Source organism: Cricetulus griseus, chromosome X, assembly GCF_003668045.3.
Source record: "Cricetulus griseus strain 17A/GY chromosome X, alternate assembly CriGri-PICRH-1.0, whole genome shotgun sequence".
Classification (NCBI taxonomy): domain Eukaryota; kingdom Metazoa; phylum Chordata; class Mammalia; order Rodentia; family Cricetidae; genus Cricetulus; species Cricetulus griseus.
Window position 1 is genome coordinate 97,897,641 of NC_048604.1, and position 19,031 is coordinate 97,916,671.

Below are 19,031 nucleotides of genomic sequence, written 5' to 3' on the forward strand. Positions count from 1 at the left end.
TTAGATGAGGCTGGCCTCAAATTCACAGAGATTGGCCTACTTCTGTCTCCCAAGTGTTGGGATTAAAGGCTTGTGCCACCAATCAATGTTTTGAGACATAGTTTCATATTTCCTAGGTTGGTTTTGAACTCCATATGTACTTGAGGATAACCTTGAACTCCTGGTCCTCCAACAGATACCTCCCCAGTGCTAAGATAACAAGCATGTGCTACCATGACCAGTTTTATGTAGTGGTTGGGAGTGAGCTAGCTTCATGCGTGTTAGGCAAGCACTCTACCAACTCAGCTACATCCCTAGTCCTAATTAACTTAACTTCAATTACCTGTCAGTCCTTGAATTTGTACAACTGACACTGCCATTCTGAACATTGGTAGCCTTAAACCTGGATTTTCACATCAGCCAAAAGTAATGGGTGGTGTAGTCACCATTCTATTGCTGTGAAAAGACACCATGACCAAGGCAGCTCTTAAAAATGAAAGCATTTACTCCGGAATTTGTTTACAGTTTCAGAGGTTTAGTCCGTTATCATCATGTCGGGGAGCATGGCTGCACATATGGAGCTGGAGCAGTAGCTGAAAGATACATCTTGATTCACAGTCAGAGGGGCGGGGAAAGAGAGAGAGGGAGGGAGGGAGGGAGGGAGGAAGGGAGGGAGGGAGAGAGAGGGAGGGAAGGAGGGAAGGAGATGGGCCTGGCATGGGCTTTTGAAACCTCAAGCCTACCCTCCCAGTGACACAGTTCCTCCAACAAGGTTATACCTCCTAATCTTTCTAAACCTTCTCAAATAGTGCCTCTCCTTAATGACTAAGCATTCAAATATGTGAGCCTATGAGGGGGCATTCTTATTCAAACCACCACAATGGGTTTGTCATATTTGACTTGGCCAATTGGAGTCAGCTTTTGGAATGGGACAGATAAGAATCCCAAGACCAAAGGAAAGAAGAATTTCAATTCTCAGTCAAACTTGTAATTTGGGGGCCTGGGGAGATGGCTCAGTGGGTAAACTGCTTGCCTCACAAGTGTGAGGACTACAACTTGGATTCCCAGCACCCATGTAAGTGCTGGGCAGTTGTGATGGCCTGCCTATAATCCCAGCATACAGAAGGCTAGAATCCTTGGGGCAAGCTGGGCAAGCTCCAGGTTTCATAGGAAGCCTCATCTCAGTAGGCTATTAAAGAAGACACCCAACATCCACCTCTGGCTTCCATGTGCAAGTACACTTGTGCACATGTACCCATACCCATATATACCCATGAACATGCAAACATGCTTATACACATGCATACTATACACATACACATTTTAAAAATTAGAATTTGGGAATAGATAATGTAAGTTACTTTCTTGTTGCTTTGTAAAATACAGACAAAAGAAACTTAAGGAAAGATTTATTTTGGTTCATGGTTTAGGAGAAATAGGCCATCATTATAAGGAAATCATGATGGGGGAGTATAAGGAAGCTGATACCATTTTGCCAGCAGTCAGGAAGGAGGGAGGGAAGAAGGAAAGAAAAGGGGAGGGAAGAAGGGAGGAATGCTGGTGCTCAGCTTATTTTCTCCTGTTTTCCTTTTTATTCAGTTCAGGGTCCCTAGCCATGGGGTAGTGGTGCTTATATCAGGATGGGTATTACCTTCTTAGTAACTCTTTGGCAACACCCCCATACACATGCCGAGAAGTATGTTTCCCCAATAATTCTAAATCCAGTTAGACTGACAGTGAAGATTAGCCATCAGATTGTTAAGTATACTTAACTCAGGGAAGCAGCAGATACAGGGATGTCTATAAGTAGTTGGTTTCAAGGTTCTGATTGAGAATATTTACAGTACCATAGTCCTTTGTTTTGAATCCTGTCTCTAAGTGATGCAGCATGGACCTCCCAGGTTCATGTGACTTGAATTAGACTTCATATCTCAAGTTCATCATGAATTTAAAATTAGATTTGGGGTGTTGAATATAGAAATTGAGTAGAGGGTCAATGCAATGGAAAAAACCACCAATGGATGCAGGACCTCTTCATTAACTGTTTGAATTGCTCTGTAGTTCAAAGACTTGCCTTTCTTGTATTTCCAGGTAAACCCTAACCTGGTCAACCAATTTGAGAAGAAAGACCTTTGTTTTGTTGGTCAGGATGTAGATGGGAAGAGGATGGAAATTATTGAACTGACAAGTAAGTGGGTTCTTTGTTTCTAGAAAGCTTCATGCTGACTAATTTGGGATCTAGTTCATTGTCCCCTCCCCCAATTCCGGGTCTCTTGAAATACATACAGAACTTCAGAAAGCAAGGAAAACACATTGCATATAATCCTTATCATTTTGGACCTGTTAGTCTGGACTTAGCATCAATAGCTGTATTTTCCCAAGTCTACCAATTGTACAAGTAGTAGGCATCTTTGCCATTTCCCCTCTCCTGTGTTAGCTCTAAGCTAAATGTTCTGCAGAAAGCAGACAGCTCACTGTCCACTGACTGTCTCCTTGCTTTTCTCATTGTTTTTGGTGGCAATCATGGATGTCTATTGTATTGGTGTCCCACCTCCTCTTCTGGCTCTTTCTGCTGCTTGTGCTTGAAGGGCAACCTTGGACAAGTCACTGAATTTCCAGACACTAATTGCTGCATTTAGAGTTTTTCATAAGACCAAACAAGGGACTAGAGATGTAACTTAGTTGGTAGAATGCTTGCCTAGCATGCCCAAAGTCCTAGGTTTTGCCCCCAGCACAGTATAACCTAGGCAAGGTGGCACACTCCTGTAAAGTAATCCTGGCAGGAAGAGCAGAAGTTCAAGGTTATCCTTGGATACATATTGAGGACAGCCTAGGATACATAAAAACCTGTCTTCAAACAAACAAACAAACAAAACCACAAAGACTAGACTTCTGTTGAGGAAGAGCACAGAGGAGAGCCTGTAATCGAAGTCCTTGGAAAGTTTTGATTCAGGGACATTGCTTTGATTTAAAGACCAGCCTGGGCTCATAGTGAGAGGCAGGCTTGGGTTACAGGAAATAAATAAGTAGCACAGATACTTTATATGACTGAGATAGGAGACCCTGAAAGCATAGGCCCAAAAGCACGTTTGTTACTAACAAGACATAAGGCCCTGCAAGGACATGGTATGCCTGAGGTCTTAGCTTGTCACAAGGGTCAGCTCTCTCTCTCTCTCTCTCTCTCTCTCTCTCTCTCTCTCTCTCTCTCTCTCTCTCTCTCTCTCTCTCTCCCCCCTTGTGCATGTGTGTGTGCTTTTTCCACATTTTCAAATGATTAAAAATGTTAAAAGAATATTTGTGTATGAGAAAATAATTATGTAATTATGTGACATTTAAGTTTCTGTGTCCATAAATAATTTTATTGGAGATTGGTGTAGGGGTAGAAAGATGTGACCTTTTCCTCACTCATTATAAAGGTCACGGCTGACATTCCTGTGACACAAGATTAAAAAGAGAAAAGCAAGTGGTAGGTAGCTCAGTGGTAGGAGGCCCTGGGTTCAGTCTTAAACTCTGGAAGAAAATAAAGAAATAAAAGAGAAAACCATGTTTCAGTTAGCTTTTCTGTTGTTGTGATATACCATTATGACCAAAAGCAACTCGGGGAAGAAAGAGTTTATTGCATTTTACAGGATGTGTGTAGTCCATCATCAAGGCAAGCTGAGGCGGGATCTTGAAGTAAAACCACAGAGGAATGCTGCTAATTGGCGTGCTTCCAGACTCACATCCAGCTAGCTTCCTTATATAGCCCAGGGCCACCTGCCTAGGGATGGTATAGCCCACAATAGGCTGACCACCCCTACATCAATTAGTAGTCAAGAAAATATTCTACAGATATGACCATAGGCTAATCTGATGGAGGCACTTCTTCAACTGAGATTCCCTCTTCCCAGATGTGTTAAGTTGACAACTAAGATTAGCTATATAAATCTACCCCTCATCAATGTGACTGTTAAACCATAACTTTTTCTTTCTTGTTCTCAAGATCTCATGTTGGTATCACAATATATGTCAATATATTGAAAATTTTAATGCTTTAAAAGTTCAGTATCTCTTTAAAAGTCCAACAGTGATTAACTATGGGCTTTTGTAAAATTAAAAACAAATAAGCAAATGAGTTATATACTATCTTATTTGAAGAGAGAAGAACCAGGGCTCAGGTACAATCAGATCAAAGAAAACCAAAATCTTTTTTTTTTTTTTTTTTTTTTATTTTATTTTATTAGTTCTAGTTAGGGAACAAGCTTATTTCAAGTCCCTTCTCCCTCTCCCTCCCCTCACCCCCAAACTTTCTCCCCCACCCCCAGCCCATCCCCCCAACCCCATCCACCCACTACTCCCCAGGCAGGGTAGGGCCCTCAACGGGAGCTCAGCAAAGTCCACCAAGTCTTCCTATGCTGATCCTGGGCCCTTCCCCATGTGTCCAGGGCCAGAGTGTAACCCTTCATATGGGATGGGCTCTCAAAGTCCCTTCTTGCACCAGGGAAAAATACTAATCCACTACCAGAGGCTCCCTGGAGTGCAGAGGCCTCCTTATTGACATCTATGTTCTGGGGTCTGGATCAGTCTTGTACAGGCCTCCTGGACAGCATCTGAGGTCGATGTGCTCTCCCTTGTTCAGGCCAACAGTTCCTGTGGGTTTCTCCATCCTAATACAGACCCCTTCGTTCTTCATTCCTCCCTCTCTTCAACTAAATTCCCGATTTCGGCTCATTGTATATCTGTGGATGTCTGTCTCTGTTTCCATCAGCCTCTGGGTGAGGGCTCTAGGATGGCATAAAGAGAAGTCATCAATCTCATTTTAGGGGGAGGGTTTTTAGGTTATCCTCTCCACCATTGCCTGGATTGTCAGATCGTGTCATCCTTGTAGGTCTCTGGAGATCTCCCTGGTTCCTGATCCCTTCTCGGGCCTACAGTGGCTCCCTCTGATATCGTTTCTCTCATCTTGCTCTCTTTCCTCTATTCTTCCCCCAACTCAATGTTTCTGCCCCTCCATTTCCTCTCCTCTTCTCCTCTTCTCTTGCTCTTATTGTAGCAGCTCCTTCCCCCCCCCACCCTCATGCCCCCAATTAGTTCGGGAGTTCATGCCATTTCCATTCCTGGGGACCATTTAACCCTTAGAGTCCTTCATGTTTCCTAGTTTCTTTGGTGAAGAGCATTATATACTGGTAGTCTTTTGTTCTATGTCTAAAATTCATATATCAGTGAGTACATACCTTGCTTGTCTTTTTGTGACTGGGTTACCTCACTCAGGATGGTTTCCTCTAGTTCCATCCATTTGCCTGCGAATTTCAAGATTCCATTGCTTTTTTCTGCTGAGTAGTACTCCATTGTATAAATGTACCACATTTTCTCAATCCATTCTTCAATAGAGGGGCATCTAGGTTGTTTCCAGGTTCTGGCTATTACAAACAATGCTGCTATGAACATGGTTGAACATATGTCCTTGTTGTAAGTACATGCCCTATTTGGGTATATACCCAAGAGAGGAATGGCTGGATCTTGAGGTACACTGATTCCCATTTTTCTGAGCAACCGCCATACTGATTTCCAGAGTGGTCTTACAAGATCGCACTCCCACCAGCAATGGAGGAGTGTTCCTTTTTCTCCACATCCTCTCCAGCATAGATTGTCATTGGTGTTTTTTATTTTAGCCATTCTGACAGGCGTGAGATGGTATCTCAGAGTTGTTTTGAGTTGCATTTCTCTGATGGCCAATGATTTTGAGCACTTTTTTAAGTGTCTTTCAGCCATTTCAGATTCCTCTGTTGAGAATTCCCTATTTAGTTCTGCACCCCACTTTTTAATTTCGTTGGAAAACCAAAATCTTAACAGTGTAAAAAAAACTCCATATCCACAGTTTGGAACTCATTCATGACGTTCTGAGCTCTAAAAGGTTTGGGCATTCCCACGTCTCTTCTCTGCCACCTACAGCACACAGCTTGTGTTATAGGTTCAGGCTGGCTTCATTCCACACTTGCTGCCATCCTTGGCTGTTATTCCAAAGTCCTAGAATCTCCAATAGTCTGGGGTCTTCACTGCATCTGGGGTTTCACCTTTATCAGTGGCCTTCCTGGCCTTCCCTGGCTTCTCTTCTGGGATTCTAACTCTGCCACATGGCATCAAGTCTTATCTTCTCTCCATGGCCCTTTCAGTTCTTCAGCATTCATGCTGACAAAACCAGTAGCACTGCTAGGTGTTTGTGGTGGTGTATGTCTTTAATCCCAGCACTGGTGAGGCAGAGGCTGGTGGATCTCTGTGAGTTCAAGGCCAACCGTGTCTACAGAGCTAGTTCCAGGTCAGCCAGGCCTACACAGAGAAATCTTGCTCAAAAAAACAAAACAATCCCCCAAAGTACCATGTAGGCCACTCTTACACATTAATAAGGTAGACACTGACAAACTTAGAGAGGAAAGGGCTTATTTCATCTTACACATTACAGTCCATCATCAAGGGAAGCCAAGGTAAGAATGCAAGGCAGGTGCTTGAAGCAAAACCCATGGAGAAATGCTGCTTGCTGACTTGCTACCAAGATTGCATCCAGATACCTTTCTTATATAGACCAGGCCTACCTGCCCAAGGCTAGTGCTGCCCACAGTGAGCTGGGCCCTCCTGCATCACTTATCTGTCAAGAACATGGTGGCCCACAGACGTGACCACAGGCCTCTCTGGTAGAGGCAATTCTTCAGCTTCCTCTTCCTAGGTGTGTCAGGTTGACAAGATTAGCTATCACAAAGCATAACAAGTCTATTTAGTAAGTTTCATGTGACACAGGGGCCTTCAGAAATGAATACCCAAAGACCCAGGGAAAACTTTTTATTCTTTTTCTTTTTTTTTTTTTTGGTTTTTTGAGATAGGGTTTCTCTGTGTAGCTTTGGAGCCTATCCTGGCACTCACTCTGGAGACCAGGCTGGCCTCGAACTTACAGAGATCCACCTGCCTCTGCCTCCCGAGTGGAAAACTTTTTATTCTTATCTTTGAAGAGGAATAGCCAGTCTTGTGGAAATGTGCTAAGGCATAATAGGCTGAGGGACCAGCAAGACTGTTCAGATTCTTGACTTCTCTTTGCCGCATTCTTCCCTCACAGATGGAGGGAAGAGTCCCTCTGGAATGAGGATCTCCTCCCCCCATTGATTTTGTTTTTGTTTTTGTTTTTCTGAGATAGTCTCATGTATTCCAGGCTTGTCTTCTTCAACTCAGTACCTGGCTGAGACTTGCTTTGAACTCCTGATGTCCTTGGCTCCACCTTCCAAATGCTGGGATCACAGATGGGGGCTACCATGCCTGGCAGGAATGAGGGTATTATGACCTACTTTCAGGCATGGGAATTCCAACAGTTTATGCTGGCACTCACACACAAAGGAAGGAATGGTCAGAGTGACCTTGCTTCTGACAATTCTTTTTATGTTGCAGTAAGAGAGTTCCATAGTTAGGAAAGAAACTTCATGGCTTGCAATGCTTAAAATATTTATTATTCAGCCCTTTACAGAAATATTTGCAACTCCCAGTCTAGATCCATGGGTGTACACTTCATTTGACAAACTTGAACACTTGGGAAATTTCTTCTTGATCTCTTTGTTTGTCTGGATGTTCTCTTGGCATGTTCATTTTACGTCAAACTAAACTTAAATGCTCTCCAAATTCTTCCTCAAGATGATTTATATGAATGTACCATTAGTCTCCTCTCCTGTGAGTTTCTTACTCTCTCTGCCTTTGATATTTGGAGCAAGATCATTCTTTGTTGTTGGGCTGTCCTGTGTGCTGTGTGGTATTTGTCAGCATCCCTGGCCTCTGGCCAATGGATACTAGCAGCAGACCTGCTTCCCCCTACCCCTTAGTTGTAGTGTTTCAAAACCATCTTTACTTTGTTCTTTACAGAGTTGGGGGATAGGTATATCTTCCTGGCAGAGTGTTTATCCAGGATGCACAAGGTCCTGGGCTCAATCCACAGTACCTCAATGCCAGGTGTGATGGTGCATGCACTTGGAAGGTAGAAAGAAGCAAGAGTATCGGCAGTTCAAGGTCATCCTTATGTACATTGATGTCTGCTTGGGCTATAAAAGACCTTGTCTGAAAAACCAAACCAAACCCAAACCAACCAATCAACCAGTCAAACAAAAACCATCTGTAGACACTGGCAAATCAAGAACCACCACCTACCTGATTAAGAACCATTCTCCTAGATACTCAACTTGACGTTGGACTATTAAGCTCTTCCTCCCCTTCACACCCCAACTTGTAGTCACTTGTCAAGTGCCACAATGTCTACCAGTGCAGAGAAAGTGTTTGAGATTGCCCTTCTAGTCCCTGCCACCTTAGCCTCACTACATGATGGCTTCAAGTCTGACTTGTCCTCAAGTTCCTCCCTGCCTCTAGGTTCTCCCATCTCTGGTACTTCCTAAGCAGGATGGACAGGGCTCTGGCTTTGTAGTCTAGTCATGCTAATTTGTTTGAAAAAGCACTCTGATTTGTTGAATATGAAGTACGTTTGGATACTCCAAAATGGTAGCTTGAACTGGGTGGGTATGGTGGTGCATGCCTGTAATTCCAGAATTTGGGAGGTCAAGCAGGAGGATCACTGCAAGTTTGAAGCCTTTCTGTGTTATGTAGTAGGCTCCAGGCCAGCTAGGTCTATGTGAGGAGACCATATTGACAAATGAATAGCTAGGCATGGTGGCTCATGTCTTTAATCCCAGCACTTAGGAGGCAAAGGCAGCTGGATCTCTGAGTTCAAGGCCAGCCTGGTCTACATAGTGAGTTTCAGGACAGCCAGGGCTACACAGAGAGATCCTGTCTCAAACAAACAAACAAACACAAATACATAGAATAAAATGTTAGAATGATGTTGTAGAACCTGCTTTTTCAACTTATTTGCTTTAGAATTCCAGACTCTCTTTACAACTTGACAACTTTTTCTCCATCTCAGCCCATGTCATAATTCTCTGATTTAAATGCTCTTTTCCATTTTTCTCCTTTTGATGCTCCATAATCTATTTGAGTACTCCAAGAATCCCAAACAGAAGGGGGGCAGGGGAGGATGAATCCCAAACCAGGAGGAGACTTGATGTCGGGGATGGCTGCCTTGAACATAATAGCCTCTTATCTGGACTCTGAAAGAAAACAATGGACATTTGGCATGCTCACTAGATGCTTGATCCTAAAGCACCTGCTAGAGACTTCATATGTGCCTGTGGTAGGCCTCACAAAGTGGTCAGTGGATGTTAATTCTCCTTTATGGAGGAGGCTGGAGTACAGAGAGGTTAAATAGCATGCCCAGTACCATTGATCTAGGCATTGGGAGGCAAGGAGTAAACTCAGGTTGTAGCCTTCTTCTATCCACACCTTTAAGGCATTTTAGTTTTCTCTATTTCCATTGGGTCTTCTGCCTAGAGTATATTTTGTGGTGGTTATTATTGTTTAATTTTGTTTTTTTTCATTAGCTCAAATAGTCCTAAAATACACTATGCAGCCCAGCCACCAACTTGAGATAATCCTTCTGCTCCACCTTCCCAAGTGCTGGCATTATAGGTGTAAGTCACTCTGTCTGGTTGCCATGTAGTTTTGAATGAGAATAGTAATGGTGTGTTTCAGGAGTCATTTTGATGTTGAATTAAAGTGTGATCACTGATTGTTGTTGAAGGCTACCAGCCTATCTTGGCTTGTGAGAAGAGGGCAGAGTATTTCTTAAACAACTGTTTGTTTACTTTGTTCAAGTACTTATTCTCTTTTCATTCTCCTGCTTCTCTTATTGTCAGCAAATACCGAGAGGCCACTTTCTTCAAAGAGATTTAGATTCCCATTGACGCCTTCAGATTTAATGAAGGCTGGGAAGGAAATGAGAGCTGCTGTAAAACCTTGCAGTTTTTAAAAGCTGACTGCAAGGGAATTCATTTTATGAAGGAAAATTCCCCAGAAGATTTTGATCTTAAGTACCCTTTAGAAGCACAGCCATGAGTCTCTACTGCCCCTTAAGGATTCTGAGAGGAACAAGGCTTGAGATTTGTAGAATGTCAAAATCTGCTTAAAAGCGATTAAGAACATTATTTTTAAAGGTACTTTGTTTGACTGATAGGGCATTATCAAAATAAAAACTCTTTCATCATTCTTCATATCCACATAGAGAATTTGTTTGGATAAAATGATTCTGAGCAATGATCCATTCATTTAAATAGTCTGTCCCTGGCTATGACATGATCTCTGTCACAGCATCTCTCTGTAGTTCTGCAGAAACAGAAGTACTGTCTTTTTTCTTTCTAAGACATCCCTAGATATTATGCTATAATGTTTAATGTGTTTTACTTTCAAATTATATTGCTCAATTTCTTCTCTAAGTGTGGATGACTATTCTTTGTTTTTAAAATAAATTTCGGTTTATTATGTGTTTTTAACTTATATTTATTTACTTATTTGTAGGGGTAAAGGGTGGGCCTCATGCCTTGACTTGTATATGAAGGTTAGAAGATAGCTTTTGATTCTTTCTTTCCACCACATGGGTCCCAGGGATGGAATTCAGGTTTGGTGGAGGCAAGTGATTTTACCTGCTGAGCCATTTCCTAATGCCCTTCATTTTTTGTTTATTTTATTTTGTTTTTGTTTTTCTGAGACAGGATCTTATTATGTAGCTGAGGCTTACCTGGAACTTACAGTGTAGATCAGGTTGCCTTCAAAGTAGTGGTGATCCTCCTGTTTCTGCCTCCTGAATGCTGGAATTACAGGCTTGTACCACTATATCTAACTGTTCTAATTTGCTTTTTCTTGCTATAAATACTATGACCAAAAGTAACTTGCTGAAGAAAGGGTTTACTTTGGCTTATACTTCCAAGGTCACAGTTCATCGTTGAGGGAAATCAAGGCAGGAACTGAAGCAGAAACCACGGAGAAACGCTGTTTACTGGCTTAGTCTCTAGATCATATTCAATTTCTTTATACATCCCAGACCCATTTACCTAGGGATGGTACCACTCACAGTGGGCTGGCCCTCCTTCATCAATCAAGATTATCTCTTAACAGACATGGTCATAGGTCAGTGTGATCAAGGCAGTTCTTCACTTGAGGTTCCCCTTTCCCAGGTGACTCTAGGTTATATCACATTGACATTGAAAACTAATGAGGACACTGACATTTGTTTTGTTTTGAGACAGGGTCTCCTGTAGCCAATGATGGCCTTGAACTTGAAGTGTAGCTAAAGATGACCTTGAACTCTTGGTCTTCCTGCCTCCACCTTTGGGGTTATGCCCCTGCACCAACATACTAAGCTCTTTTCTTCTTTTGTTGAGAGAGAAGGTATCACTCCCTGTGCTAAGCTCTTATAGCTGAGTAGCTGGGCAATTCAAGGTGGCTTCTGTTTACATATAGACTATTCCTCGACTGGATTTTTCTGAGGTCAGACCTGTCTAGGAGAATTTGCTCCAATGAAGAAACTATTCAGCCTGCTGCTATACCAGCTATTGAATGCTCAATTAATTTGTGTGTGTGTGTGTGTGTGTGTGTGTGTGTGTGTGTGTGTTTGCGTGTGCTTGCTATGGCCATGAGATGGGGTCTCTCAATGAACTGGAAACTCCTCATTTTCTGCTAGGCTGGCTGGCCAGGAAGCTCCCCAAAACCTCCTGTCTGCACTCTCCTATGCTGGGATTATAGGCATGGAGCAGTGGTGCCTAACTCTTGCATGGATGCTGGGGATTTGAACTCAGGATCTCATGCTTGCTTAGAAATGCTTTTATCAATTAAGCCATTTCCCCAGCCTCAGGTGGAGGGTAGCTTGAAGTCTAGGGATACTACAGAAATTGAGCCAACAATGAAAGGCCTTCCAGAAGCAGGCTAGGGCTGGGGATGTAGCTAAGTTGGTAAAATGCTTGCCTAGAATAGATGAGGTTCTGGGTTCAATCCCAAGCACTGAATAATCCTGGTGTAGTGGCACACACCTATAATCCTAGCACTTAGCAGGTAGAGGTAGGAATATCAAAAGTTCAATATCATTCTCAGCTATAGAGCAGTTCAAGGGTATCCTGGGCTATATGTTACCCTATCTCAAAAGAAAACAGAAAAGTAGGCTGATGTTCAAGAAGGAGACTTCATCTTAGCACTCAAAACTCTTGCTTCACTTTCTTTGTCTAACACCATCACCACCACCTCAAAAAAAAAAGAAATTCTAGGTCTCTAGTAAGTGAAATGTACTTTGCAATTTGTAATTTTATTCCAAAAAATGGATCATGAAAATAACTCTGTTGGAAAGTTAAATAATCACCTTGGTGCTTAGGGTGGGTTGGTATTCAATTTTATGGCAGCCTTTCTAGTGTTTCTCATGCCTGTTTGATTCAAGCACTTCATCCTTGCTTTCATTTCAGGTCATCCTTATTTCATCGGTGTCCAGTTCCATCCTGAGTTTTCTTCTAGGCCAATGAAGCCTTCTCCTCCATACCTGGGGCTCTTACTTGCAGCAACCGGCAATCTGAATGCCCATCTGCAACACATGAGCAGACTGTCACCCAGGTAACTAGCTTAATGCTCCTAGCAATGGACCAAGATGCATGGTTACTAACATCTTAGCTTTTCCACAACATTTAGTATCATTATGGAATTTAAGTTTTGAAAAAAGTATGTATTTTATTTTTTTCTGCATTCTATTCTTTAGTATCATGGCTAAAGTCTTTCCTGTGGAAAGATCTTATAAATCATAACCCCAGTGTTTTCTTCTAGCATTTCCCTGCTGGCTAAGGATGTTGAGCACTTTCTTATGTGCCTTTCAGCAATTTTAGATTCCTTTGTTGAGAATTCTCTATTTAGTTCTGTACCCCGCTTTTATTTGGTGTTTTGGAAACTAGCATCTTGAGTTCTTTGTAAATTTTGGAGATCAGCCCTTTGTCAGATATGGGGTTGGTGAATATCTTTTCTGTGGGCTGTGGTTTTGTAATTGTTAAGATCAAGGTAGTGATTAAGATTTCATTACATTTAAATAATAGTTTGGGTAGAATTTATATCTGTACTTGTTCTCCTCTGATAATTTGTATACATTATGTGTAGAAAGTTTAGATATGGAAGGAACTACTTAGAATATTCTAGACTTAGGAAGAGTGATTGACTATCACAGTAATGCTGCATGTTGCTTGGACTATTACCCTTGAAAACAGCTATTGCAAGACTGCAGTTGAGATCAGGGAGCATTGGTACAAAGGATGTCTGTGAGCTTGTGTTACACAAGCCTTATAATGGCATTGTTGTTCAGAGAAGCTCACCGCTCTAGTGCTTTGCTTTTCTGTGGATTCATCCAGGAACAGCTTTACATGGCTTACATGCCTGCTGCCTTACCAAATTAACAATCACTCTTTGCTGTCTTTAACTGGAGCAGTAGCTTTCCAACTGTGTCTGAGCGCTACCATAAGGAGCAGGCTAAGATTCTCCAGATTCTTCCTGTTTCAGATATGGTCTCCAAATTGCCTGGCTGTGTGCTATTGTTCTGAACAAGAGATTTCATATGATGAAAACATCCCTGGGTCCTCAGGCTGCACAGTTTATGTTTCAGATTGAAAATTCCAATGGGGAATTCCAAATCACATGTGTGCTATGGCATTTTATGGCTACCTTATGTTCTCTATTATTCCAGATTCTCCTGTAGGAAAGGAGGTGATTGATAATGGAGCAAGTTAGTTGGCTGAGAGAAATTATACACTGATAAGTATCTGGCTGTTTGCAGGCATCAGCTAACAAGTCTATGTGTGTAGTTTGGGTAGTCTGGCTGTCTTATCCACCTGCTGTGTGAGGCCTATTGATCCCTGGATGGAGGCTGGCATTTCTGAGTGAAGCTCCTCCATAGTTGAGCACTTGCCTGAAACAGCTGAGCCAGATACAGTCTTGGAGGGAAGAAAAGTTCTGTTAATGGAGACCTTTGAAATTTCAGCCAACCTGTAGTCCTCTATGGTTGTGCATTAATCACAAGTTAGTGCCTTTCCTTTTGTCTGACTGTCTACCCGGCACACAGTTGGTTCTCCACTGACGTGGTGAGTGCAGGCAGCAGAGGAGGGTGGTCTAAACCTGATATATTGCAGGGATCTCAATAAAGAATGGTGATTATTGGCAGGTGTGTTTGCACATGCCCATAGTCCTAGCACTCCAGAGATTAGAGGATTACTGCAAATTCAGTGCTGGTATGGTCTACACTGTTGGTTCCAAGACAGCCAGGGTTACATATCAAGACCCTGCTTCAATAAAGTAAAACAACCCAAAAAAGTCTAGGAAATGTAGCTCAGTAGAATGTCTGCCAGCATGTATGAGTACTGAGGCTTGAGCCCAGCACCACGTAGCACCATGCTGCACCGCTTGACAATGCATGCCTTAATCTCAGCACTTTGGAGGCAGAACCAAGATCAGAAGTTCAAGGTCATTAAGATTAGCCTGGACTATGTGAAACCTTGCTCAAACAAACAAACACCCAACCCACCAAAAAAAAACCCCAATAAACAAATCCCCCAAACCACAAGAATGGTGACAGACACCAGGATTACAAAGGACTTTTTACCTCAACTGCTCTCTGGCACCTTCATGGGTTTGCTGAGTTTTGAATGGCAGGTGACTTGTCCTTTGGCCACACACTGATAGAAGCTGAGTTAGACCTGTGTTTCTTTCAAACAAGATTACTACTTGTAAACATCTCGAGCATGAACACTGAACGAATGACTGCCTTCCCCTGAAACTGTCTCTGATGATACTCAACTGTATGGCACATGGGCAGCCTATGTCTTCAATGTGCAGAGTGTAAACATTCTTGGCTTTAATAAGAACACCTGAGCTGTAACCTCTGCATTCTGCCCAGTAGAGAATATTTATCATTGAGCACTTGGGAGTTGTAGTAAGAATATTGTTTAGGGATTTAGAGCTGGTGAGCTAAATTGTCAGCCCCTCTGTTATCTGCAGAATGGCTGAAGGCTAATTTTCCCTAGTCTTAGGCTTACAGCAGTTGGCTCAAGGGCAATATCATTCTAGGGTGGTATTTTTCAAAGGTTTTTTTTTTTATTAATTGCTGAAAAGTACATGCTTAGTGAGTAAAGGTATTTGCTGCCTAGCCTGACAATCTAAGTTCGGTTCCCAGGACCCACCTGGTGGAAGGAGAGAACTGACTCCCACAAGATGTCCTCTGCCCTCCATGCACACACCCTCACGTGCCATTTAAAAGCACATGCAGCTGGGCATGGTGGTACATGTTTTTAGTCCAAGCGTTCAAGAGGCAGAGGAAGGCACAACTCTTTGAGTTTGAGGCTTAGCCTTGTCTACTATTGAGTTCAGGCCAACCAGGACTACACAGTAAGACCCTACCCCCAATCCCCCAAAAAAAGAAGAAAGGGGGGAGGGGGTAGAAGAGGAGAAGGAGTAGCAGCTGCCACCACAGCCAAGTGTAATGCTTCACACCTATAATTCTAACACTTGGCAGGTTCAGGTAGGTGAGTCACTATGGGTTTATGCCAACCTGAGCTATGGATTGAAACCTTGTTTCAAAATATAAAATACAAAATACTAAACAGCAACAACAAAATAAACTAAGAGCCTTGTTTTGACAGTCCCACCTAAGAATATACACATGTTCAGTAATTTTTGAGTCAAAATCTGAATGTGTTTTTATTCACAGGTAATATTTATGACTGACACAGTGTGCATGCATATAGTGATCAGTCATGGACAAGATGTAAGCAGAGTTTGGAGAAGTCCAGTTTTAAGTTTTCTGTACCCCCTTACTCCCTTCAGTGATATCAAGTGCACCTTCATTCCAGCACTAACATACGTGTGTGTGTGTGTGTGTGTGTGTGTGTGTGTGTGTGTGTGTGTATGTATGTGTTCTTTCTGTCCATATAACTTCATTTGAGACTTGGAGTTGGGGGATTTTTACTAAGGGCTGGTCACACACATGTTCTCTGCCTGCTATCCATCAAAATTCCAGTTGCCTGGAAGGAAAGCAGTAGTCATCATAAATCACATTATACAAACAATGTAGATTGAGAAAAGCGACCTGATTCAAGTTAGTAGTGGAGAATTCATTCTGAAAGCCATCAGCTACAGACTGACCCTACAAGCCTTTTGAAAGATGTCAGCTGCCAGGTTAATTCTTTTTGGATAAGTACAATTAATCCATTTTTAGAGTAAATAAGTCTAATGGGAAATTACAGTCCATTCAATAAGTAATTGTAATCTTTGGCACTATGCCTCTTTCTGTGTCTAAATATAATCTGTCCCATTTATAAGAGGTAAACACAAGGGTTGGAGAGATGGCTTAGCCATTGAAAATTTCTACAGCTCTTCCAGGGGACCTCACTTTGGTTCCCAGCATCTACATCTGGCAACTCAAAGCCATCTATGCCTCCAGCTCCAGGGAATCCAACACCTTCTTCTGGTCTCCTTGGTTACCTGCACACAAGTGGTATTTACTCACGTATGTATGTATGTATGTATGTATGTACATATGTATGTACGTATGTATGTGTGTGTTTTAAAAAACGGTAACCACAAGTTTGAATGGTCTTGCTACTATAGTTACAGTGGAGTAAGACTGTTTCATATAATTATAAGAAAAATTTAGAAAACTTGGACATGTGCCAGCAGTAAGGGACTAGGAACACAGCTCCTCAGTGTTAGTCTCAGTAGCTTCAGGAATTCCCTAGACTTTCAGGGACCTTGATTCATACCAAACTGGAGTTTGTGATTTGGACACTGAAAGATAATTTCAGGACTAGCTGGTATAATGAAGAAGAGTTACAGATTTTATTGAAGATATTTTAATATAGATGGTTAAGAAAAGAGAGGTGCTCAGAAGAAAACACTACATGGTGAGAGCATAGTGTGGGCTTCTCTGAGACTCTCAGAAGGCATGACATACACAAGTTACATCTCAAAAGGTTGCTTAGAAATCTTTTTCTCTTTTTCTTTTTCATTTAATAAGAGATATCTGGGGTGGCTCTGGAGATGCCTTGGATGGCATTATAGTCTGGTAAGGAGAAGCCAGGAGCCACTGGGGTTGCATTAAGGAGTTTAGTATGTGTCTTTTCCAGATAAATGGAGTTCTGATGAAATTCCTAGAAAATGTTTTCTAGCTAGAAAGGGGAAAAGGCTTATTTTTCAGATTTTGTTTATTTTTATCTTCTGTGTGTGGCATGTTTTGCCTGTATGTATATCTGTACACCATTTGCATGCAGTCCCTATTGGGGCCAGAAGAGGGTGTCAGGTCTTCTGGAACTGGAATTACAGACTAATGTGAATCACCATATAGGTGCTGGGAACCAAACCTTGATCTTCTGGAAGAGCAGCCAGTGAATTCTTTAAGTGCTGACCCATCTCTCCAGCCCCCTCCCAAGGGCATTTAAGTAGCTAGTAACTAATTGTGCTGGAATTCTAGATTCTCTATTGGCAAGAGACTTTATTGAATTCCAGAGTGAGGATCTCCCTTCTGCTTTTCATGTCCCCAAAATGTTCCTGTCTTTCTATCATACTATATGTGTACTAAGTAGAATATGCTAAGGTGCTTGTAATGGTGAGGTTTTTAGTCTGTAGAAACAAAGCATCTATATAGCCCGTATGAGGAATTCCTCTGGGGATGGAACTCCAAGCCTTGCTTATGTTAAGCATACAGTCTTATACTGAGTCAGACGCCTTAGACTCAGCCTGAGAATTCCGTTTTAAAGCAGCAGAAGGATATACAATTTTACTGTTACTGTTTCCAGCACATGCGTGTCTCTGTCTGCCCTGCATAGCTCTTATGCCCAGTTGCTACACAACAAGTTTAAGAACAGCTTCTAGTTTTGTGATGTGGGCATCTGTCAGGCCCATTTGTAGGTTAGAGTAAAACTTTTGGTTAGGTAGTGCTCATTCTGTATCAGAACACAAGAACTCAGGTAGAGTCAGTCCTCAGTACATAGGACTACAACAACTCTTTGGGGAAACAGGGTTTTAAGGGATAAAACTGGGCTTTTAAGACAATTGAGAAACATTTTATTTTAGCTTTTAGGCCTTGAATCATGACTCTAACCAACATTTACTGTCTCTTGTATAGAGAAATTATCTTTTCATGTCAAAACAAGAGGCATAGTGGTATTAAAAACAATAGCGAAGGTACTTGGTAATGTACTGTATTCGATTGACTATTGCAGACCAAACTCAAAAGTCAGGACTACTTCATAATGTAAAGGGTCCTTAAAGGAAGTGTGTTCTGGTGTCTGCCTCTTCCATTTCCTGATTCCCTTCTAGACCAGACTTCTGGTGTAAGTCTATTGTCTTTATCCCATTTGCTCTTGCTGCTTTTTTTTTGTGATTCTGAGGATTGAACCCAACCAGGGCTTTGTACGTGATCCAGCCTTGGGCTCCATCCTCAGCCTACCATGATACCTTCATCTTTGAATCCTGGTGGCAGTCAGGAATAGAAGGAACCCATCTCATTCACATGTCTCTGTCTATCCTTCTAAATTACATGCTGACTTATAACCTGAGGCAGTTACTTTTCTGTTGATTGCTAGATGTAATGCTATAGAAAATTTGGGGGAAAACACCCATAAGCTCAACAACCTAATACAGTCACTGTATTCATTTCAAAAAATATCTCCTTCTAGTATTTCTACCTATATATGGTTCTTCTTGGCTATAGTTATATGGTGGTTTGAATGAGAGTTGGTGGAACTGTTTAGGAAGTATTATGGGATGTGGCCTTGGAGGAGACATGGCCTTGTTGGAAGACTTGTGTCACTGGGGTGGGGCTTTGAGGTTTCAGAATCCTGCACCATTTCTAGTTAGTACTCTCTCTGCCTCATGGTTGTTGTTTCAACCTGTGAGCTCTCAGCTACTGCTCCAGTGCCATGACTGTTTACCTGCTGTCATGTTTCCCACTGTGATGGTTATGGATTCACCCTCTGAATCTGTAAGCAATCCCTCAATTAAATGCTTTCTTTTTTGTAAGTTGCCTTGGTTATGGTGTCTCTTCACAGCAACAAGAAAGTAAGCCAGGTATAATACTGAATATATGTATTTTCCCCACAATTCTTTTCTTTTGAAAACTTTCTAGTATAGTAACAAGATAAAAGATTAGT

At 42.0% G+C, this 19,031-nt stretch overlaps 1 protein-coding gene across 2 annotated transcripts in view; it reads left to right on the forward strand.

Annotated features, from left to right (window-relative positions):
• The window catches only part of Ctps2 (CTP synthase 2), a 124,552-nt gene that overhangs the window by 94,320 nt on the left and 11,201 nt on the right, over positions 1 to 19,031 (forward strand). For both annotated transcript variants that reach the window (XM_027432733.2, XM_027432732.2), the window contains 2 exons: positions 2,071 to 2,167; positions 12,321 to 12,465. In XM_027432733.2, coding sequence (XP_027288534.1) covers positions 2,071 to 2,167; positions 12,321 to 12,465 — 242 coding nt within the window. The remainder of the gene's footprint in view (positions 1 to 2,070; positions 2,168 to 12,320; positions 12,466 to 19,031) is intronic.